Raw genomic sequence first — 25,863 nt, 5'->3', positions numbered from 1 at the left:
ATGTCACTACCACCTAGCCTGCCAAATTTATGTTGAGAGATCTGAAGCTAGCCTCATGGGTCTTCCCTGTAAGTAAGGGGCTTCTTTTTGTCTTGCTGCTTTTAAGACTTTTCTCTTTTCATATATTATTTTCTCAAATAAATTCCCTGTCCTCTTTTCTCTGTCTTCTTCTTCTAGTACACCTATAATAGGAATTTTATTACATTTGATGGAGTCACTGAGTTCCCTAAATATATTCTCATATTGCAAAATTCTTTTTTTGTTCAGCTTATGTTTCATTATTTTATCTTGTATGTCACTTCTTTGTGCCTCTGCTTCTTTCATCCTTGTGTTCATTGTATTAAGCCTGTTTTGAATCTCAGTTACTGAATTTTTCATTTCTAATTGTTTTTTTACTCTTTTATCTCTGTAATAAGGGTCTCCCTGGTCTTCCATTCTTTTCTTAAGCTAGCAAGTATCCTTATGATTGTTGCTTTGGATTCCCCATCAGTCATATTACTTGTATCTGTTCTGCTTAGCTCTCTGGCTGTGACCCTATCTTGTTCTTTCATTTGGGACAAATTTTTATGTCTTTGGCTTTTGTTTAAATCTCTCTTCCTCTCTGTGTTAGAAAAGCCTGTATGTTTTCTGCTCCTGATAATCATGGCTTTATCAAGAAGAGATCATTTAGGTCCAGGACCTGGTACATCAGATAGGATCTTTGGTGTGTGCTGTGTGCCCTCTACTACTGTGTTTTGGCTGCTGTATCCTTCAGTTCAGTTTCTGCAGGGGTTCTCCTTGCCTGAAGTGAGAAATGTTTGGTCCTTGGCTAGAATGCAGCATGTTTTAACTGGGTGAACTTTGGTCTGCATGTTAAATGAAACTTGATATTTCCACTTGAACTGAAGCCATAAAGAACTCTGGTCAGGAGCTGTGGTGTGGGCAGGGGCTTCTGCTGATCTTCTGTGGAAATGGCCTTCAGCACTGGGACTGAGGCAAGCTTTATGGAGAAGGGCAGTACTACCAGACTGCAGGGATGTGAGTGGGTGTAAGCAGGTTAGACAGCCAGGGTAGGCACTTTGCTGCTTACCCCAGATGGCTCTGTGTTTATATTGAGGGGTGGTGGAGGAAATGGCCCTAGCCGGTTTCTCTGTTCCTGGAGAGGAGTACTATGCATGCTGCCTCTCTGGGAGGCAGGCTAAGAAGAGCAAATAATCTCCCCACTGTTTATTTGTACAATCTGCCTCTGGGTTGTTTGTCTGACTTCTCTCCAGGTATAGTGCCATGCCCTCTGAGCTGTATCCCAGCCAAGCCTGCTGACTTTTAAAACTTTAGGCTTTAGGGACATGATGAGGGCAGGGGCTTGTGCTGGTCTTTGTGGGGAGTGTTTCACCTAGGCAGAAATTCTTAAGTTGCTAAAAAGATAAAAGTCCCATGACACTTAAAACTGACCTAATGAACCTCAAGTTCTCAGAGGAGTTAACTAAGGCTTTAAAGGCGTTATATCGGCAGGAAAATCTAGCATGATCTAAAATGTCTAGGATGGCTCACCTATTAAGCAACTCCCAGGTTTTGTACCTATACTCATATACACTGGGCTGCTAAGGGAGCAGAGCTTCCAGCAAGGTAATTCTCTCTAATAATCCTTAGAAGTGTCCCAGGAAAACAAGACAGAAAATTTCACTGGTAGGCCAAATCTGGGGACTCTCTGGAATAAATTAATCAATTATGTCAATCCATTGCTACGGAAATGAATCAATGAAAAGATGTTCAAGTAGGTTAACTCTGCAGAATGTAGTAAAATACACTAAATCAATGATTGGTATTGCTTCCTTTTTTTGCCTTTCCTGAACTGGTATTTTAAATTGCAGTTGTTCTACTTTTTGTTTCTAGTACTTCATATAAACTATGTCAGATATTTCTGTAGTTTTATTTAGACTACAGCGTGAATTTACATCCCTACCTAGGGAAAATGGACACTGACCAGCAAATTTAAACCTTGGAAATGGGAGCCACTCCTAGGCATGACCTGTGGGTCAGAGATGAGTATATCTGTGGTTATAAATGGAAGATGGTACTATGTTCTCCAAAAGCTTTGCTTGAACTGCTGGAGAAAAGGTATGCATGTATGTTGGCAACAAAGAGATGAATATCTATTGCTTTGTCTCCCAAAAACAAAGCCTTTTTCTATGAAAACTGTATCTTATTCGTTCTTGAGGGAACTTCCCCTTTTTTTGCACTTCAACCCAGTGAGTGCTGACAATTATAGTATTCCATCTCTCAGTCATACAAATCAGAGTTCTTCCCAGAATATAGTAAATTCAAAATTAGGAAAGAAAAAGAATACTTTTTGTTGACAAAACTGAACACATGATTTAAAATGCTGCTAATAATCATGTATCTAGCCATGTAAGAGAGACTATTCCCAAGAGTAAAGGTGACATGCAATATAATGTAGAGACAAAAATGGACAAAGTGTCCTGGCAACACTCCTCATTTTAAGTGTGTCTTTGCCTTTTTTTTCCTAAGCCAGTCGCTGTCACTTGCAACTATGAGTCCTGAAATAATTCTCTTCCAGAAAATTAAGTAGTCTAATAGGCTAGTTTATAGAGTGTATAGGATATATGGTAGAGGTGCTCCTAAGGAACTTGGAAAAACTGAGAAACTTACTCAGCATTGTAAGTCAGTGTCAAAGCCACTCTGTTACAATATTTCTCTTGACCATAACCCAATAAAATGTGCTAACACATTAAGAAAAAGTACCCAGCCACAGATATAAATAGTGGTACTGTCCATCCAAGCAGTGCTTATTTGTGTTTGTAGATAGGTAGGAACACCCTAAAGGTTTAACCCACTAATTTTGAGCATACATACTAGCTTACCTTAGCTTGTTCAACTATATCAAATTGCTATTTCACCCTCTGCATAGGTTACTCAAGCACAGAAACATACTTAGTTTCTTTCAATTTCTAACATTATTACCTGTCACTAGATAATGATGTCTCATACTTCACAGAGCCATCATATGGGACTCCTTTAATTTTCAAGTACTAATCATACCATGCTTGCTTATGACATACCTATCCACCTCCCATAAAGGCCAATCCCTTCAAGTGTACAGACCATAATTCTTTCCCTTCCTTGTCTGTAGGATCCTACATTATTATTTTATGTGTTATAAATTCACTCTTCCCCTCAACCACCAGTTATGTAAACTCCATGAAGACATGGACCTTGCCCATCCCATTGGCTGCTCTATTTTTGATGTCTAGTACATAGTTATGTATCCAGAATTATTTGCTGAAATCAAGAGTGAATAAATGAACAGAAGGTTGGAAATGAATTATCTGCAAGAGGTATTCCATTTCTGAAGCTCTATAATTCTACTCAGAGAAGAGCAGGTGCCACAATGGTTTTCTGACGTAGGGTAACAGGCTTCATCAAACTTCAGTTAATATTTCTCTAGATAAACCTAATATAATTTTTCTTCACCCTTGACTTTACTTCAGATAAATTCATTTTAAATTTTAAGCCTCAAGATGAAATAAATGAAATAGACAATGACAACAAATTGTGCTTACTCTTCTTTCCATCCATATCTGCATGGATCTTCCGAGCCAAGAATCCACTTTTGTACACAGCAGCATTTGGGTCATGAGGAATGTCTAAGAATGGGTTGGTAGTGCTCCCAATACGACTAATGGTCTTTGGATGTGTTCCATTAGCCTTCTCATCAGTACCTTCAGATGGAGATTTTTTTTTCTCTTCATCATCTCTAAAGAAGAAAACACAGATTGAGCACTTAACAACAATCAGTAAACAAACAAAGTTATTTAGTGTAATAAACTACAATGTTTTCAATAGTCTATCAGTCATGATAACAAAAACTGTAAAAACAGGTATCATTTACTAAGTGTTTATGTGCCAGGTATTAATGATCATAACAGTTTTCTAAGACCGACATTAGTATCCCATATTTCAGATAACAAAACAAACTCAAGAAAGTTTAAGTAAGTGCCCAAGGCCACAGATCTAGTAATCAAAGAAAGAGATAGTAAGGATATGACTGCAAAATCTCTAAAGTCTTTGCTCTTTCTACCCACTACAGTGTCTTCATGTCTGTCCTCTTTCAAAAAGAGTGGGGATTCTTTAGCAGAGATCACGATTTTGATTTTGATTTTTGATTTCTACATGGTTTAGCACATTGCCAAGTATACAGAATACAACAAATCATTACAGATTCAGTCCAGTGAATAATACTAAACTAAATCTGGCATGTAACAGGTAATTCTCTTATACTGAAACCCCAGTAAAGCTAATAATGAGGTAGGATGGTGGTGTCATCCACAGTGCTTTGGCATCTTATAGGTACTACTTTCTCAACTGCCATAAAAGTCATAATCTCAAGGTTCTGGGATTGAGCCCCTCATCGGGCTTTCTGCTCAGCAGGAAGTCTGCTTCTCCCTCTCTCACTGCTCCTCTCCAGTCTTCTACTCTCTTACTACCCCCCAAATAAATAAAAAATCTTAAAAAAAAAAATCTGTTCCTTCAAGGAGGGTAAATTTAAATCTGAAATTCTTATGTACATTAAGTATGAAGGAGGCAAAAAATGGATGGTTACATTCAATAAAGAGGAATGAATAGAAGAAAATGAACAAACGCTGATATACTGCTAAAAAACACCGCACCAAATTAAGAGCATTTGTCTTGTTCACCTGTTCAATTTCCTCAATCATCTCTGGTTATATTGCTTATTAGATATTGATTAGTGAGTATTTTTATTAAAACTTCAAAATAACCGAGGCTCCTGGGTGGCTCAGTGGGTTAAGCCACTGCCTTTGGCTCAGGTCATGATCTTGGGGTCCTGGGATTGAGCCCCACATCGGGCTCTCTGCTCAGTGGGGAGCCCCCTTCCATCTCTCTCTGACTGCTGCTCTGCCTACCTGTGATCTCTCTTTCACTCTGTCAAATAAATAAATAAAAATCTTAAAACAAAAAACAAAAAAAACCTTCAAAATAACCACAAAATTAATAAATTATCAAAAGTATTTAGTGATCAAGTTAAAATAGTCTTTTTTTCTCCATTGCTACTTGATTATTGTGAGATATAAAAAACACTGGACCCTTAGATAGCTATACTTAACTTTTAATTCTGAGACAACTGTAGATTTGTAAAGATAGTACTTACATTCTCATCTGCCCATTACCCAGTTCCCACTATTGTTAACAACTTACATAACCATAGTAAAAATTTTAAAATGAAGAAAGCAATGATGCAATACTATGAATTAAACATAAGACTTTATTCAGACTTTACCAATTTTTTCATTATTATTATTTTTTTCTGTTCCAGGAGACTATCCATGATCCAGTAGTGCATGTAGTTATTCCGATTTATTAGTTTTCTCCAGTCACAAATAGAACCTCATTCTTTCTTTTGTCCCTCATGACTTGACATTTTGAAGATTGGCCAGTTATGTTACAGAATATCCCCAATTTAGGTTTGCTTAATTAGACTGATGCTGTATATTTTTCAGAAGGATACCATATGTGATGGAACCTCTCAGTGACTCAGATTAGGGTATGTATGTTTTATGACTAGTGATATTAACCTTGATTACTTGGTTGAGGTGCTGTCTGGAAAGTTTCTATTCTGTAATATTACAATTTTCTTTTGTAAATATTTTGGGGAAAATTTGTGACTATGAAAATAGCCTGCTTCTCCTTAAACTTCTGCACATTAATAAAAACATTCATCGGTGGATTTTGCCTATGATGATTATTATTGGGCTGATCTAATGGTGTTTTTTTATTTCCCTCATTTGTTCTACATCAATAGTAGGAAAATCGTTCTCTAAGTATGGACACATGGATATCATCTTATTATTTTGCATAATAAAATCTATCATTATTACATTTATTGCTCCATTTTTTTTTCCCCCAGCTTTGGCCACTGGGATTCTATCAAGGAGGCTTCTGTGTCCTTTGAACATGGCTTCCTCTTTTTCCTTTTTGTTTTTCAGCACTTCTTTTAGGTAGCACAAGAAGGTGCTTCCAAGCTCATCTTAAATTTTCCTTATCTCAACCCTGGAAGAAATGTCTCCAAGAAGTCCAGTTCTTCCTGTTGGACAAATCCAGTTCTTCTCGTTGGGCAACAGTATTTAGACAAATCTATGTACTAGATATGTTCACTATATGTAGAAAATTTCCTCCTGCTTCCCTCATTTAGTCAATTCCTTTCCCCTACCAATTCTTGAAAATTACTGATATCCTCCAGCCCTAAAGATTTCCCTTTTTCAAAATGGCACGAAACTGGTTTCTTTTACTCAGCAAATAAATATAATTTACCCATATTGTGCAAATCAATAGTTTGTTTCCTTTTATTGCTAAATACTGTTTCATTTTATGGTACACCATATTTAGTTTGCTTATCTACTTGTCTCCCCACTCCTAACTTTACTAAAGAAGTGATTTTTTTTTAAAAGATTTTATTATATTCCAGTTAGTGAAAATACAGTGTAACAGTTTCACGTGTACAACATAGTGATTATACACTTTCATACATCACCTGGTGCTCATCACAACAAATGCATTCCTTTAACCCTATCACCTCTTTAACCCACCTACTCATCCCTTTTTAGTAACCATCATTTTGTCCTCTACACTTAGGAATCTGTTTCTTGCTTTGTTTTTTCCTTTTCTTTCTTTCTTTTTTCTTTTTTTGGTCCCTCTTTTCTTTTTTTTGTTTCTTAAATTCCACACATGAATGAAATCATATAGTATCTGTCTTTCCCTGACTGAGTTATTTTGCTTAGCATAATGCTGTCTAGTTCCCTCTGCTTTGTTTGCCTGCATTCTCAGGAACAGTGCAGTACCATCTGGTCTCAATGCCAGGCAAGCCTGCTGACCTTTAAAACTCCAGGTTCTAAGACCCTCTGATGGTAAAAATACATGAAATACAGCCCCTCTTGTTTTCAAAACCAATGGTTTGGGGAAACATTCTCCTTATGTGTTCCCATGTGCTCCTCTTCCTTTTATCCTTCTCTACAACCACACTTCTCTTCCTTCTGTAGCGCCTGGCATCCGTTTCTCCCCAAATCACAACTCTATACTTCCTACTTTATTCAATGTCTTCTCTTCCTTTAGTTGTGGAGTTTGTTTTACCAAAGTCTTCATGTCAATTTCTGGGTTCTTTAGGATGATTTGATAGTTACCTAGTATGTGTTCATGGAACAACATTAGTCTAATGTCCTCCTACTCTGCTGCCATCTTCCTCTCCCTCTGGAATAACTGATTTATGCAATGTAGGAGATTTACTTATTTATTAATTTACTTAAAATTAATGGTCAGTATTGATATTCAGAAAATATCTTCTTGATATTGCAAAAATCCAGGAAAATTACAATTATTGAACAGATTACATTTCCTCTTCTATGTTGTTTTATCAGTTTTCTTGAGTGTAATTAACAATTTAATGTGAGATACTTAAAGTATACAATATGAGGATTTAATATACATATATCTCATGAAGAGTTCCCTTCACTGACTTAACACACCTATCATTTTACATATATATATAAATATTATATATGTATTTTGTGAAAACATTTAAATTCTACTCTTAGAAACTTTCAATTATTCAATGCAGTGTTATCAACTGTAGTTACCATGTTATACATTATTTCCTCAGATCTTATCCATTTTATAACTGAAAAGTTTACATTTTTTAAAAAATTATATTTATTTTTGCTAGTATGTCTGGGTGCATAACAGTATTCATTATTTTTTGCACCACACCCAGTGCTCCATGCAACCCATGCCCTCTATAATACCCACCACCTGGTACCCCAACCTCCCACCTCCCACCCCTTCAAACCCCTCAGATTGTTTTTCAGAGTCCATAGTCTCTCATGGTTCACCTCCCCTTCCAATTTCCCCCAACTCCCTTCTCCTCTCTAACTCCCCATGTCCTCCATGCTATTTGTTATGTTCCACATATAAGTGAAATCATATGATAATTGACTCTCTCTGCTTGACTTATTTCACTCAGCATAATCTCTTCCAGTCCCGTCCATGTTGCTACAAAAGTTGGGTATTCGTCCTTTCTGATGGAGGCATAATACTCCATAGGGTATATCCATTCGTCCGTTGAAGGGCATCTTGGTTCTTTCCACAGTTTGGCGACCTTACACCAGTTAGAATGGCCAAAATTAGCAAGACAGGAAACAACATGTGTTGGAGGGGATGTGGAGATGCACTGCTGGTGGGAATGCAAGTTGGTGCAGCCTCTTTGGAGAACAGTGTGAAGATTTCTCAAGAAATTAAAAATAGAACTTCCCTATGACCCTGCAATTGCACTACTGCATATTTACCCCAAAGATACAGATATAGTGAAAAGAAGGGCCATCTGTGCCCCAAAGTTTACATCTTTTTACCAGCTATTCCCAACTTCCCCCACACCTCAAACTTTGAAAATGACTTTTATACCCTCCACTGCTATGAACTCAACTTTAAAAAAAATAAACAAACTCACATATGATAACATCACAAGTGATACTGTGTGGTATTTATCTTTCAAAGTCTAACTTAATTCAGTTAGCATAATGCTCTCCAGATTAACTCATGTTTGCTGCCTATGACAAGATTTCATTCTTTTTTAGAGGCTGCATAATATTCCATTGTGTATATATACATCATCTTCTTTATCCTTTCATCTGTAGACTGATACTTATTTTTTTTCCATACTTAGGCTATTGTAAACCATTCTGATATAAACATAAGAATACAGGTTATTCTTTCAGATAATTTTGTTTCCTTCATCTATATATTCAGAAGTGCAATTACTGGTAGTTCTACTTTTTAAAAAAGATTTTATTTATTTGAGAGAGAGTGGGCACACAAGACAGAGAGAGAGGGAGGGAGGCACACAAGAAAGAGAGAGTGAAAGAGTGGGGGTTGGGGGCAGAAGGAGGGAGAAACAGATTTCCCGCTAAGAAGGGAATCTGATGTGGGCTTCGATCCCAGGACCCTGGATCATGACCTGAGCTGAAGGTAGATGCTTAACTGACTGAGCTACCCAGGGGCTCCAGGTAGTTCTGTTTTTAATTTCTTGAGGAGCCTCAGTGCTACTTGCCATAGGGACTGTACCAGTTAACATTTACACCAACAGAGTAAATGTTTTTTCCCATTTAGTAGGTTGCCTTTTTATTTACTTAATGGTTTCCTTTGTTGTGTAGAACTTTTCAGTTTGATGTAGTCCCACTAATTTTTGTTCTTGTTCCTAAATCTTAAAAATCTTAAAAATGTATTGTTCAGACCAATGTCAAGGAGCTTATTCTTTATGTTTTCTTCTAGGAGTTTCATGGTTTTATATTCAGAGATTTAATCCAATTTGAGATGATTTTGTGTAAAGTAGAAGAGAGTGGTCCACTTTCATTCTTTTCCATGTGGATATTCAGTTTTCCTAAAACTACTTATTGAGGCGACAATCTTTTCCCCATGATAACGGGGAAATTCTTGGCTGTCTTGTCAAAAATCAATTGAACAAATTTCTTTGAATTTATTTCTGAATTTTCTATTCTATTCCCATTGATCTATGTGTTTGCTTTTTTATGTAGTACCATACTGTGTTGATTATTATAGATTTTATAGTATAGTTTGAAGTCAGGACTTATGATATCTCCAGCTTTGTTCTTCTTTCTCAGGATTGCTTGCCAAGACACCACAAAAAAAGAGATCTACAGGCCAATATCACTCATGAATACAGATGCAACTCCTCAACAAAATCTCAGCAAACAAACTCCAACAAAACATTAAAAAATCAGGATGCCTGGGTGGTTCAGTTGTTTAAGTATCTGAGTTTTGGTTTTGGCTCAAGTTACAATCTCATGGGTCATAAGACTAAGCCTTACATTGCAGGGGAGCGGTCCATGCTCAGGGGGAGTTTGCATCAAGATTCTTTCCTTTCCCTCTGCCCCTTCCCCCCATGTGCATGCACATGCTCTCTCTTTCTCGCTTTCTCTCAAGAAAAAAAAAAATCATACACCATGATCAAGTGGGATTTCAATATTTCCAAACAATCAAGCAGATAACAGCAAAGGAGAAAGGATAAAAATCATATTTCAAAGGATGCAGAAAAAGCATCTAACAAAGTAAAACATCCATTCATGATAAAAAATCCTTTGTGAAGTAGGTCTAGACAGAACATACCTCAACATAATAAAGGCTTTATATGAAAAACCCACAGCCAATATCCTACTCGATGGGGAAAAATGGGAAACCTTTCCACTAAGGTGAGGAACAAGACAAGGCTGTCTACTCTCAACACTTTTATTCAATGTAATAATGTAAGTTACACAGCAACTAGACACAACTAACATGCATCGAAATTGGTGAGGAAGAAGTTAAACTTTCAGTATATGCATATGACATGAAACTATATATAGAAAATACTAAAGACTCCACTTAAAAATTACTAGAACTGTTAAATAAATTCAGTAATGTCGCAGGATACAAAATCAATTTATAGAATTCTGTTGAATTCCTATACTCTAATAATGAAGCAGCAAAAAGAGAAATCAAGAAAACAATCCCATTAAAAATTGTGCCCAAAACAGTAAGATACCTAGAAATAAACATAACTAAAGAGATGAGCTGTACTCTGAAAACTGTAAAATACTGATGAAAGAAATTCAAGACAATGTCAAGAAATGGAAAGACATTCCATGTTCATGGATTGAAAGAACAAATATTGCAAATGTCTAATCTACAGATTTGATGCAATCTTTATTAAAACACAACAGTATTTTTCACAGAGCTATCCAAAATCCAGAATCTAAAAATTTGTATAGAATCACAAAAGACCTTGAATAGCCAAACCAATCTTGAAAAAGAAATAAAGTGAAGGTATCACAATTCTAAATGCAAAACAGGACACCTACATGCAGAAGAATGAAACTGGACCACTTTCTTATACCATACACAAAAATAAACTCAAAATAAATTAAAGACAGAAATGTGAGACCTGAAATCATAAAAATCCCTGAAGACAATATAAGTTACTCTTTTCTGACATCAGCCACAGCAACATTTTTCTAGGTATATTTCAGAAGCAAGGGAAACAAAGGCAAAAGTAAATTATTCGAACTAGATAAAAAAAATGTTCACACAGCGAAGGAAACAATAAAACTCAGATGAAACCTATGGAATGGGAGAAGACATTTGCAAATGACGTATCTGATGAAAAGTTTAGTATCCAAAATAAGTAAACAACTTATAAAACTCAACACCCAATAAAAGAATAATCCAACTGAAAAACAGGCAGAAGATATGAATATACCTTTTTCCAAAGAAGACAAACTGATGGCCAACAGACACATGAAAAGATGTTCACATCATTCATCATTAAGGAAATACAAATGGAAATTACAACGAGATATCACCTCCTATTAGTCAGAATAGCTAAAATTAACAACATAGGAAACAACAAGTGTTGGCAAGGATTTGAGGATGTGGAGAAGGGGGAATCCTCTTGTATTTTTGGTGGAAATGCAAACTGGTACAGCCAATGTAAAGAACAGTATGGAGGTTTCTCAAAAAGTATACACTCACATGTACACCACCTCTTCTTTATCCATTTATCAGTCAGTGGACACTTGGGCTACTTCCATAATGTGGCTATTGTAAATAATGCTGCAATAAATGTTGGTGTGCATGTATCTCTTTGAATTAGCATTTTTATGTATTTTATGAATTTTATATAAATATATATGTATATATAGTGGAATATCAGCCACAAAAAAGAATGAAATCTTGCCATTTGCAGTGATGCAGGTGGAGCTAGAGAGAATTGTGAGCTAAGTGAAATAAGTCAGTCGGAGAAGGACAAATACCATATAATTTCACTCATATATGGAATTTAAGAAACAAAACAGATGACCATATGGAAAGAAAAAAAAAAAAACAGACAGGGAAGCAAGTTATAGGACACCCTTAATAACAGAGAAAAAACCTGATGGTTGAAGAAGGGGGGTGGGTGTGGGATGGGTTAAATGGGTGATGGGTATTAAGGAGGGCACTTGCTATCATGAGCACTGGGTTTTATCTGAAGTGATAAATCATTAACTTCTACTCTGAAGCCAAATCAATCAATCATACAGAAGGCAAAAAAAAAAAGTATACTTAATGTGATGAAAAATAACAAATAAAATTTTAAAAAAGAAAAAAAAAGATGGATTTGGCTATGTGATATCTTTTGTGGTTCCACACAAAATTTAGGACTTTTTTTTTTCTATTTCTGTGAAAAATGGTATTACACTGAATCTGTAGACTGCTTTGGAGGGTATGGACATTTTTACAATATTTATTATTCCAATCTATAAACACAAAATGCTTTTCCCATTTTTTGTGCCCTCCTCAATTTCTTTCATCAGTGTCTTACAGTTTTTAGTGTACAGTCTTTCACTTCCTTCATTAAATTTATTCCCAAGTATTTTACTGATTTGGATGCTACTGTATGTTGGATTTACTTAAAATCTGTTTCTGATAGTTCACTATTAATATATAGAAACATATCTGATTCTCATACAGAACTTTACTGAATTCATTTTTTAATTCTAATAGTGTTTCTGTTGAAGTCTATAGAATTTTCTATATATAATACCATGTCATCTGCAAACAGAGGTACTGTTACTTCCTTCTTTTTGATTTGTAGCCCTTTTATTTCTTTTTTTTTCACCTAACTCCTCTGGCTAGGATTTCCAGTATTATGTTGAATAAAATGTTGAGATGGGTATCCTTGGCCAATGTTCCTGATCTTAAAGGAAATGTTTCACTGTTGAGTACAATATAAGCAAGGGGCTTGTCACATACAGCCCTTACTATGTTTTGAGATACATCCTCTCTCTATCTAGTTTGTTGAGAGATATCATAAAAGGTTGTTAAATACTGTCAAATGCTTTTTCTGAGTCTACTGAGACAATCATACAGTTTTTATACTTCATTTTGATCATGTGGTACATCACATTTATTGATTTGCACATGTTGAACCATCCCTGCATCTCTGGAATAAAACCCATCTGATCATAGAGTATGATCTTTTCAAAATGTTGCTGCATTCAGTTTGCCAATATTTTATCGAGGATCTTTTGCATCTATGTTCATCAAGGATTTGGCCTTTTTTTCTGTATCCTTGCATGGCTTTGGTATCAGGGTTATGTAATTTGAAAGTGTTCCCACCTTTTTTTTTTTTTTTTTTTGAATAGTTTGAGAAGGATTGGCATTGATTTTTTGAAGCTTGGTAGAATTCACCAGTGAAATCATCGGGGCTTGGACTTTTATTTTTTGGGAGGGATTTGATTGTTGATTCAATCTCCTTATTAGTAACTCATCTGTTCAGTTTTTCTATTTTTTCATGATTTAGTCTTGGTAGGGTGTTCATATCCAGGAAATGATTGATTTTTATGTTGTCCAGTTTCCCAGGGAAAAATCCCACCTGATCATGGTGGATAATCTTTTTAATGTACTGTTGGATCCTATTAGCTAGGATCTTGTTGAGAATCTTGGCACCCATATTCGTCAGGGATATTGGTCTGAAATTCTCCTTTTTGATGGGGCCTTTGCCTGGTTTGGTGATCAAGGTAATGCTACCTTCACAGAAAGAGTCTGGAAGTTTTTCTTCTGTTTCTGTTTTTTTGAAACAGCTTCAGGAGAATAAGTATTCTTTCTTTCTTTCTTTTTTTTTTTTTTTTTAAGATTTTATGTATTTGACACAGAGAGAGAGATAGTGAGAGAGGGTATGTAAGCAGGAGGAGTGGGAGAGGGAGAAGAAGGCTCCTCGCTGAGCAGGGAGCCTGATGTGGGTCTTGATCCCAGGACACTTGGCTCATGATCAGAGCCAAAGGCAGATGCTTAACGACTGAGCTACCCAGGCTCCTGAATAGGTATTATTTATTCTTTGAATGTTTGGCAGAATTCCCCAAGGAATCAGACAGGTCCTGTGCTCTTGTTTTTTGGGAGGTTTTTGATCACTGCTTCAATCTGATTACTAGATATCAGTCTATTCAGGTTGTCAATTTCTTTCTGTTTCAGCCTTAGAGGTTTATAGGATTCCAGGTATGCATCTATTTCTTCTGGGTTGTTTAACTTATTGGCATATAGCTGTTGATAATAATTTTTTTGTTGATAATAATTTCTGATGATTGTTTCTATTTCCTTGGTGTTAGTCATAATCTCTCTACTTAAAAAAAAAAAAGATTTTATTTATTTGAGAGAGAGAGAGAATGAGAGAGAGAGAAAGCACGAGATGGGGTAGGGGCAGAGGGAGAAGTAGACAACCCGCTGAGCAGGAAGCCTGATATGGGACTTGATCCCAGGAATCCAGGATCATGACATGAGCCAAAGGCAGTCACCCAACAAACTGAGCCACCCAGGCACCATCTCCCTTTTCTTTATTATTTTGGGTCCTCTCTCTTTTCTTTTGGATTAGTTTGGCCAGTGGTTTAACGATCTTTTTCTCCAGCTTCTAGCTTCGCTGATGTGTTCTACTGCCTCTCTAGTTTCTAACTCATTGATCTCTGCTCTAATCTTAATTATTTCCCTTCTTGTGTACCAGACTGGCTTAATTTGTTGTTGATTTTCCAGTTCCTTAAGGTGTAAAGAGAGTTGGTGAATTCAGGATTTTTCAATTTTTTTGAGTGAGGCTTGGATGGCTATTATTTCCCCCTTAAGACCACCTTTCCCATATTCCATAGGTTTTGGATTGATGTGTCTTAGTTCTTACTGGTTTCCATGAATTGTTTAAGTTCTTTGATTGCCTGATTGATCCAAACATTCTTGAGCAGGCTGGTCTTTAGCTTTCAAATGTTTGAATTCCTTCTAAACTTTTTCTTGTGGTTGAGTTTCAGTTTCAAAGCACTGTGGTCTGAGAATATGCAGGGAATAATCTCAGTCTTTTGGTATCGATTAAGCCCTGATTTGTGACCCAGTATGTGGTCTATTCTAAAGAAAGTTCCATGTGTGCTCGAGAAGAATGAGTATTCTGCTATTAGGGTGGAATGTTCTGTATATATCTATCAGGTCCATCTGGTCCAGTGTGTCATTCACAAGCTCTTGTTTCTTTGTTGATTTTCTGTTTAGATGATCTGTCTATTGCAGAGAGTGGCATGTTAAGATCCTCTACTATTAATGTATTCGTATCAATATGACTCTGTATTTTGATTAACAGTTGGCTTGTGTAGTTGGCTCCTCCCATGTGGGGGGCATAACTATTTACAATTGATAGATCTTCTTGTTGGATAGACCCTTTAAGAATGATGTAGTGTCCTTCTGTATCTCTGACTACAGTCTTTAGCTCAAAATCTAATTCACCTGATATGAGAATCGCTCATCTGATATGAGGCCCGTTGGCATGAATGATGGTTCTCCATCCCTTCACTTTCAGTATGGATGCATCTTCAGGTTCCAAATGCATCTCTTGTGGACAGTATATGGACGGGTCCTGTCATTTTATCCAGTCTCTAACCCTATGCCGTTTTATGGGAGCATTTAGGCCTTTTACTTTGAGAACAATTGTTGGCATATATGTCTTTTATGAATGACTATTTTCTGTGATATCAATTGTAATGCCTGCTTCAATTCTAATTTTAATTATTTGAGTCCTCTTTTTTTCTTAAATCTATTTTGCTTACTTTTTCAAAAATTGAGCTCTTTGTTTCATTAATCTTTTCCATTGGCTTTTTAGACTGTTTCCACTCTGGCCTTTGTTATTTCCCTTTTTTTTCTAATTTGGGGTTTGGTTTGTGCTTCTTTTTCGAATTCCTTGAAGTATAAAATTAAGTTGTTTATTTAAGATCCTACCTTTTACTTAATGTAGGTATTTGCATTTATTGCTATAAACTTCCCCCTGAGAATTGCTTTTCATGCATCCCATAAGGTTTGATAGGTTGTACTTCCATTTTCATGTGTCTCAAGATTTTTTTTTATTTCTCTTTGAGAGATATCTGGGTAACTGCTAGTTTCTAGCTTTTATTTTTGTTATGAAAAATAATCTGTGCTTGTAAACACCATCATGATAATAAAATAAAAATAGTTTAACAGATCCTTCATAGGCTCAAATCAATCCAAAAGGAAAATCCCTACTATTCAAATAGATTACACTACTGTTACTATTCAGATTTAGTACTGGTAAGATATAAATTTGGGTTCATTTGAAAAACAAAAAGTAATCTCCTGTATTAGATAAAGAATTACAGATTCAAAAGTCTAATATTGCTTGCCAAGTATCATTCATTGTATGTAGTATCCTACATAATTTTTGTTTGTGTAACTGATGATACAAAGTAAATTCTGATGTGAGCAAGCCAAAATACATCTACCTGAAAAAATTGTATCTCCTTTCTAATTTCACCTATTTACAAAGTGCTTATAAAAATCAGACTTAGCATGATCCCAGGGTCGTGGGATCGAGTTCCACATCGGGCTCTCTGCTCAGCGGAGAGCCTGATTCCTCTCTCTCTCTGCCTGCTTCGCTGCCTACTTGTGATCTTTGTCTGTCACATAAATAAATATAATCTTTAAAAAAATCAGACTTAGTTTTCTCACACTATTCTATACTATTACATTTGGTAGTCAACAGAAATATAAATTTTGAAATTTTGATTAAATATATTTTTAATGTGAATAAGCCACATATCTAAAAGAAAGCACATGAAACACATGGTTATTTCTACAGCAATTTTGATTACTTTAAATTATAAAATCTGAGACAAAAATAATAGTAAATGTTATAGTTTTTCTTTATTCATGCAGTGGTATTTTAAGATGATCATACTCAAAGTACTATTTTCTCATTTTGAAGGTGAAATATAGGACATAGATTAAATAAGAATTAATAGACTGTTAACCGCTTGACTTCAAAATTTATTCATAAATCTGTCCTTAATATTTGGGCATAACTAATTTTGGGGGGGTTTCAGTTGTGAGTAGAAAAAACCAGAATGATTACCCTGATAATTATGTTAATTATTTTAGATACAAGGAACTATAAGAAACACTACTATATACATTGTTTCCAAGCTTGTTTTTTAAGCAGATTAATCTTTTAGAGGGAGCAAACTTAAATAAAATCTGAGTATGAACTTGATGAAGCATAATTCTGCATTATAAATTTTAATGTATAATATATATTATAAACCATATCAATTGGGAAGGTGGAACTTTGTAAATTTGGGGGGTATTTTTTGGTATTTTTTTTACAAACACACAATGTATAAAACTTTAACTGTGTATCAGTGTAGTTAGCCTCAGCATTCTGTCTAATTTTGTACTTTGGATGGTTACAGTTTTGTAAAAATTCTGAAACTGTGATTTATATAAAAAAGTGGCATAAATGATAAAACTTTTTAAGCTGCCTACTTTATAAACAGAGTATCTGTTTAATAGGAAAGTGAAATAACAGTAGAACATTATTCTGAGACATATAAAAGAAATTAATATAATGTATGAATGTATAAAAATTTAGTACATGTAAGGCATTTTGTATTTTAAGCTGAAAAGTTAGAAACACATTTTAAAATGAATGTAGATTCAATCTTTTAATATCTTGAAGAACTATGAAAAAGTCTTCGACTTCCGTCAACACAAAAAATTTGAAAAGCACGGTACTCAAGAGTTAGTTAGCATCAAAATCATGTCCCACTTAATGCAACTAATTCATTTCTGAAAATCAATGTTTGGTCAAAAAATGCCAAACAGGGATTCACTTGCTAGTCCTTGCAAGAGAAAAAAGTGGGAATAGTATAGTACATGTCATTCTCAAATAATTTCCTAAGAAGTGTCTAAAGCACAAAAAAATGACTATATATAAACATGGTAATCACATAAAATATAAGAGGCTTAAAATATTGCTTCCATATCACCAAACAACTGTGTTTTTAGATTTTATTTATTTATTTGCGAGAGAGAAAGAGAGACAGCATGTACATTACTGGTGGGAGGGTCGGGGGGGTGGTATACAATCTTAAGTAGATTCCTCGCCCAGTGCGGAGCCAGACTTGGGGCTCAATCCCGCAACACCCAAGTGGAAGCCAACAGTCGGCATATAACCAACTGAGCCATCCAGGCACCCTAATAATTGTGTTTTTAAACAAACAAATCCTTTTTATGTTTCCTGGGTCTCTTTGCACCAGCAACACCTTAGTCCAAGAAAATCCTTTACTAACAACTGGACACAGTTTCCAAAATAACTACATGGCTGACCTTTAACTGTAATGTTATTTGAGACTTCCCACATGTATTATTTAAAATGTTGTATGGAGGGGCACCTGGGTGACTCAATCAGTTAAGCATCTGCCTTTGGCTTACGTCATGATCCGGGGGTCTGGGACTGAGCTTGCATCAGGCTCTCTGCTCAGCAGGCAGCCTGCTTCTCTCTCTCCTTATGCCTGCCGCTCTGCCTTCTTGTGCTCTTTCTCTGTCAGATAAATAAATAAAATCTTGGAAAAAATAAAATTTACTGATTTTGGGGATGCAATTATGATTTTTCTCTATATAAACATCAATAAAAAGAAGCTTATAGAGTTACAATGTTTAATATGGTAGCCAAGGTCACATATAGCTATTGAGAACTGGAAATGTGGATAATCCAAACTGAGATGTGCAATAAGTGAAAAAATATATAACAGATTTCAAAAGACTCAGTACAAAAAAAGGGAGGAAATGTCTCAGTAGGGTTTTTTGTTTTGTTTTGTTTACATACTGAAATAATATTCTATATACACTGGATTAAATTTAAAAATACATTATTAAATTAATATCACTGATTTCTTATTTTAGTATATGGAATGAAACATTTTAAAATTACATATGTGGCATCCATTAGATTTCTTTTAGGCAGGTCTGTTGTTAGAGCAGTTTAAATATTTTATGATATTTGAATATTAAAAACAACAATAGGACAATAATAAAGACATGTAAAACCCTGAAAATGAAAGCTGAAAATATTCAATCTTGCAAAACAAGTATTCTTGGCATTTTAAATTAATGATCTTGTCAAGCTCTGAAAGTAAAAACCTACTTTAGTCTGAGATCCAGACTGGCTCCATCTGGTGGAGGTTATTTTTGGGGCTTAAATATACATGGGTCTGTGCTGGCTGGGACTTCTGGGATGGAATCTCTGCCAGATAATAATGTGAGGACCTTCTCCTTCCCTACAAGCCACCCCTCCAACCATGCAGTATACCTCTTTCTCTGTTATTCCTACCCTTCTTTCTCTATTTCCCTAGTCCCCAGAAGAACCTGTGCCAAGCTTCATTTGAGACATGGAATTGGCATAGAACAGGAACCAATCACTTTATACCCGGATTCCTGACTGCATCACTGTAGGGTTTCATTGTTTTTATAGTTTATCATAAATGCCAGCACTTCCCCATAATGGAAATTATTTCCACTGTATACGGGAACAGATACAAATTAACATTTTGATAAAAATAATTCTATAAATAATGTTAGCTCATGTCTACAGAAAATAGCCCATCTAACTAAGACTTTTTTGTGTATCCTGAACCAATGAGAAATTTTCAGGACAATGATACTTTGTTAAAGTAAAATGGAGGAGACAGAAAGAACAAGGCTCTCCATCTTAATTGTGAAAAGAATTTTTAAATTCAAACCTGAGGATTTTTAAAAAGACTCATGGTGTGGTATTTTCTACTAAGATCCCAGACATCTCAAAACCTAACAACCCATAAAATCCCCCCATTCTTCACATGATCTATTCTCTCAGTAATCAAGTATATAAACTAATCAGGTGGTCTAAGTCCACTACTTGGTGCAGTTCATTTCAAGAATGACAAAAGTTCTAAAAAGAAAAAAAAAAAAAAAAAGGAATGATGAAAGCTCTTGTGCTGAGAGCAGATAACCTTTCTAACTTCTATGTTCTTTCTAAAGCTCAACTGTAAATCATCAATTTCCTAAAGGTTCATCCATGTTGGACCATGTTTCAGAATGTTCTTCCTTTTAAAGACTAATATTCCACTGTGTGTGTATGTGTTTATCCATTTTGTTTAAGCATTCACTTGGGTCACTTATGTTGATTCCAAACTTTGGCAACTCTGAATAATATTGCTAAGAACAAAGATGTAAAAATATCTTAAGTCTTTGCTTTCAATTACTTTGGGGAAAACAGAGCTACACTATGACCCAGCAACTGCACATCTAGGTATTTATCCAAAGGATACAACACAGTGATTCGAAGGGGCACATGCACCCCAATGTTCATATAGCAGGAATATCCACAACAGCCAAAATATGGAAAGAGCCCAAATGTCCACTGACAGAAGAATGAATAAAGAAGTGGTATAGATAAACAATGGAATATCACTCAGCCATCAGAAAGGATAAAATCTTGTGATTTGCAACAATGTGGATACAGCTAGAGTATTATGCTAAGTGAAATAAGTCAGTCTGAGAGAGACAAATGCCATAGGACTTCACTCATATGTGGCAATTTAAGAAATGAAACAGATAAACATAGAGTAAGGGGAAGAAAAACAAAATAAGATGATGATGATAAAGAGGGAGGCAAACCATAAGAGACCCTTAATTCTAAGAAACAAATTGAAGGTTGCTGGAGGGGAGATGGGTGGGGGAAGGAGTAATTAGGTGATGGACATTAAGGAAGGCATTTGATGTAAAGAGCACTGGGTGTTACATGCAACTGATGAATCACTAAATTTTATCCCAGAAAGTAATAATATAGTATTGTAAGGACCCATTTTATATTTAGCAAGAGGCTTTAATTGAGGTTAAACAAAAACCTTGTTGTTTAACCCTTAAACTGTCCTTGCTCTCCTTCCCCCAGGGGATTCACTTAAAAACAAGTCCTGGAAACCAGCTCCAGGTAACAAAGCCCAGATACAAGGATGGGTCAGGCCAGGTGGAGACCTCTGATCATTGCAGGGATGCATACTGTCTCCTAGTTACCAAGAAGTATGGGCCCCGCCCTTTGGGAGCCTTTTTGGTGCCAATCCTAATCAAGGTATAATAGACTGGTTCAAATGTCTACTAGGGGAAATTGTAATCAGTTGGTCACCTAGCATCACTGTGGAGTTTCTTGTGTGTGTTACAATCTCATTGGCCACCTGTGCGTGGCCAGGCCCGACCGCATGGCCTTTGTCCTTAAAAGTTAGTCTGTGAAACAGAGAAGGGTCGCCCTCTCTTGCGTCCCTGAACGTTCAGTCTGATTCTTAATACCTGGCGCGAAATAAAGCTTTGCTTGACCTTCACTTTATAGCAGTCTCGCTCCTTTAATCACGGATCCATTATTGGGGCATAACAGTGTATGTTAACTAAATTGAAATTAAACAAAGAATTAAAAAAAATTACTTTGGGGGATATGCTCAGAAGTACAATTGCTGGAACATATAGTTGTGTTTTTGTTTTTTGTTTTTTGTCTTTTAAAACTTTTTGAGCATGCTCGCTTCGGCAGCACATATACTAAAACTTTTTGAGGAATTGCTTGCCATAGATGGCTATGCCATTTTACATTCTCTCAGATGGTACACACATGTACTCCACATGTTTGCTAACACTTGTTTTGACTGGATAATCGCCATCTTAACAGGTAGAAGGTGGTATCTCACTGTGATTTTGATTTGTATTTCCTAACTGATTAGTGATGTTGAACATCTTTTCATATGTTTATGGTTCATTTGCTTATCTTCTTTGGAAAATTATCTATTCAAGTAAATGTTTTGTTTTTGTTAACTACTGAAGTATCATCCTTCATGTATTCTGGATGCTAATCCCCCATCAAATATGTGATTTGCATATAATTTGTCCATTCCATGGGTTACGTTTTCACTGCTGATAATTCCTTTGATGCACAAAATTTTTTAATTTTGATGAAACCCAACTATCTAACAATTCTTTTGTTTCCTGTATTTTAGGTGTTATATCCAAAAAATCATTTCCAAATTCAATGTATGAAGTTCTTCCCCTCATGTTTCTTCTAAAAGTTTTATATTTTTAGCTCGAACATTTAGGACTTTGATTCACTTTAAGGTAATACCATATATGGTGTAAGATAGGGTTCAACTTCATTTTTTTCTTCATGTGTGAATCCAGTTTTCCAAATACCAATTGTTGAAAAGTGTCCTTTCCTCATTTGAATAGTCATGGCAACTTTCTAAAAATCATCTGACCACTATATGGAATGGTTTATTTCTGGCTCTCCATTCTATTCCACTGGTCTTTGTATTTTTTCGGTTAGTACTGACTCTACCATTTTGATTACTATGTCTTTGTAGTTAAGTTTTGAAATCATTAAGTGTGTGGCCTCCAACTTTGTTCTTGAGAGAGAGAGCACAGTAGGTGAGAGGGAGAAACAGACTCCCTGCAGGGGGTCCAACGTGGACCCCAAGACCATGAACCAAGCTAAAGGCAAGACGCCAATCAACTGAGCTAACCAGGTGCCCTCTTTATTTATTTTTTTAAAAATTATTTATTTATTTGAGAAACAGAGAGAGAGCCAGTGAGAGCCTGAGGAGGAGGGACAGTTGGAGGGAGAGGGAGAAGACTCCCTACTGAGCAGAGAGCCTGATGTAGGGCTTAATCCTAGGATTCTGACATCATGACCAGAGCCAAAGGCAGCCACTTAACTGACTGAGACACACAGTCACCCCAAATATTTTTTTCTTTTTTTTAGTATTTTTTATTCCAATTTATTTTCCCCCAAGATTGTTTTGGCTAGGGGCACCTGAGTGGCACAGTCAGTTAAGCATCTGCCTTCAGCTCACATCATGAATCCAGGGTCCTGGGGATTGAGTCTCGAGCTGGGCTCCTTGCTTGGTGCAGAGCCTGCTTCTCCCTCTTCCTCTGCATGCAGCTCCCTCTATATCTCTCTCTATGTGTCAAATAAATAAATAAATCTTTAAAAAAATGTTTTGGCTATTTGGGGTTCCTTCAGATTCCCTATGCATTTTAGAATAGGTTTCTGTTTTTGCAAAACAATAACAAAAAAGTCACTTAGGAATGTTCTGAGAACCACACTGAACCTGCAGTTGCTGTAGGCAGAACTGATGCATTAACAATAATTTAAGTCTCCCAACCCAGGAAAGCAAGATGTTCTTTCATTTATTTGTCTTTGTTACTTTCAACCACCATTTTCAGTGCTGAAACATTTTCAGTATTCAAACTGCTTTAGAAAATTATATAGTAGATAATATCTTAAAAATTAAACAGTTTCTCTCACAGTTCTGGAGGGTTAAAATCCACGGTCAAAATGCTGGCCAGTTTGTCTCAGCTGAGGCATCTCTCCATGGTTTGTAGATAGTGGCTTTATTAGTGTCCTCACATGGCCTTTTCTCAGTGTGTGTGCAACTCTGGTGTCTCTTCTTCTAAGGATATGAGTCATAATGGATTAGGATCTACCCTTATGATTTCATTTAACCTTAGTAACATTTTTAAAGGCCCTATTTCCAAATACAGTCACATTAAGGATTAGGGCGTCAACATATGACTATAAAGGGAACACAATTTAGTCCATAACACTCTGACTATGACTTCTAGTACTATGTTGAAAAGAAGTGGTGAGAGTAAGCATCTTTCCTTTGTTCCTGATATTAGAGGAAAAGCTTTCAGTCTTTTACCATTAAGTATGATGTTAGCTCTAAGTCTTTCAAACATCAATGTTGAGGTATTTCCCTTCTATCCCTGATTTGGTGAGAGCTTCTAACCTGAGAGTTTTTCAGTTTTTCAAATGATTTTTCTGCATCAATTGAAATATTCATGTGGATTAGCTTCTTTGTTCTGTTAATGAGACATAACAAATTTGCTTTGCTAGTGTTTTGTGGAGGATTTCTGCATCAATATTCCTAAGAGATACTGTTCTGTAATTTTGTGAGAGTATCTTAGTTTGGCTTTGGTACTGGTGTATTACTAGCCTCAGAATGAGTTTGGAAGTGTTCTCTCCACCTCAGTTTTGTCTTAGCAGGACTGGCCTTAATTCTTTTTTAAGTTTTGAAAGAATTTGGGGTTTTCTTCACTGGGAGGTTTATTATTACTGATTAAATCTCCTATCAATCTGTCAGACTTTGTATTTCTGCGTGATGATTCAGTCTTGGCAGTTGTTTGTTTCTAAAAATTGTTCATTTGTTGTACAGGTTATTTCAATTTGTTGGTGTACAGTTGTTCACAGTACTGTTTTTATAAACCTTTTTATTTCAGTTAAAAGTAGTAAAATCCCCTTTCATTTCTAATTTTAATTATCTGTCTTCTCCATTTCCCTCAACCTAGCTAGAGATTTGTCAATTTTGTTAAACTTTTCAAAAGACTCCTGATTTCATTGACTTTTTTCTAATATTTTGGTATTTCCTATTTTATCTCTCTGCAGTAAAGTATCTTAATTCTTTCTGCTGGTTTCTTTTTACTAGTTCTTTAAGGTATAAAACTAGGTTTTGAATTGAGAACTTTCTTCTTTTTTAATATAAGCATTTATGCTATAAATTTCTCTCTGATCCACTCTGATAATTTGTCTTCTGTGTATTTAGGCCACTGACATTTAATGGTACAATTGGATTAATAGCTACCATGTTTGTTACTGTTTTCTATTCATTGTTCTTGTTATTAATTCCTGTTTTTGTCTTCTCCCTTTTCCCATCTTTTGGTGATTTTAACTGAGCAGTTTATACAGTTCCATTTTCCTCATTTCTTAGTATATTATATTTTTGAATGTTTTCTAGTAGTTGCCCTAAAGTTTGTAATATACTTTTACAACTAATCCAAATGTACATTCAAATAACATTTCAAAGGTAGTGCAAATATTTTACAAAAAAACAGAAACCATCAAATTCCAGTCTCCTGTTCTTTGTAACATTGCTATAATTCATATCACTTACATACAAGTATAAATGTATACATGAATAAATATGCATATATGCAAAATACATAGTCAAGTAATTGTTCCTAATATTTTGAACAAACTCATCAAAAATGTTAATAAGAAAAAGAAAAGTTATTTTCTTTTTAAATTTTACATTGAGGAGCACCTGGGTGGCTCAGTGGGTTAAAGCCTCTGCCTTTGGCTCAGGTCAGGATCCCGGGGTCCTGGGATCAAGTCCCGCATCGGGCTCTCTGCTCAGCGAGGAGCCTGCTCCCCCCTCTCTCTGCCTACTTGTAATCTCTGTCTGTCAAATAAATAAGCAAAAAAACAAAACAAAACAAAAAACTTCACATTGACTTATTCCTCCTATGATACACTTCCTTTCTTTATGTAGAGCTGAGATTCTGACCTATATCATTTTCCTTCTCCCTCAAGAACTTCTCTTAACAATTCTTATAAGGCAGTTCTACTGGAAAATTTCCTCAATATTCGTATGAAAACATACTTCTCCTTTACTGTTTTCCCTATGTTTTACTGAAATATAACTGACATATATCACTGCGTAAGTTCAAGAAATATAGCGTAATAATTTGGCTTACATATAGTTTAAGATGATAACCACAAGCTTAAGTTAGCAACCATCATCTTATAAAAAGAGAAAGCAAAAAAAAAAAAAGGAAAATAAAAGAATTTTCTTCTGAGAACTTAGTATTTACTTTTTTTTTTTTAAGATTTTATTTATTTGACAGAGACAGAGACACAACACAAGCAACACAAGCAGGAGATGGGGGAGGAAGAAGCAGACTTTTCACTTAACAGGGAGCCCAAAGCAGGGCTCGATCCCATAGCCCTGGGATCATGACCTGAACCCAAGGCAGATGTTTAACTAACTGAGCCACCCAGACACCCCAGGATTTACTCTTCTAACAATATTCACATACATCATATAGTAGGGTTAACTACACTCATTATGCAATATATTAAATCCCTAAATACTTACTTATCTT

The 25,863-nt window shown here is 35.6% G+C and overlaps 1 protein-coding gene across 7 annotated transcripts in view; it reads right to left on the bottom strand.

Annotated features, from left to right (window-relative positions):
• Positions 1–25,863, bottom strand: part of PSD3 (pleckstrin and Sec7 domain containing 3) — a 624,510-nt gene that overhangs the window by 154,355 nt on the left and 444,292 nt on the right. For all 7 annotated transcript variants that reach the window (XM_004775730.3, XM_004775734.3, XM_004775732.3 and 4 more), the window contains one exon: positions 3,561–3,754. In XM_004775730.3, coding sequence (XP_004775787.1) covers positions 3,561–3,754 — 194 coding nt within the window. The remainder of the gene's footprint in view (positions 1–3,560; positions 3,755–25,863) is intronic.

The sequence above is a fragment of the Mustela putorius genome, unplaced genomic scaffold (assembly GCF_011764305.1).
Source record: "Mustela putorius furo isolate JIRA1106 unplaced genomic scaffold, ASM1176430v1.1 tig00537275_pilon_pilon_pilon, whole genome shotgun sequence".
In the NCBI taxonomy this organism is placed as follows: Eukaryota; Metazoa; Chordata; class Mammalia; order Carnivora; family Mustelidae; genus Mustela; species Mustela putorius.
Note: the sequence above shows the minus strand (reverse complement) of the source record. Positions and strands in the feature narration are given on the sequence as shown.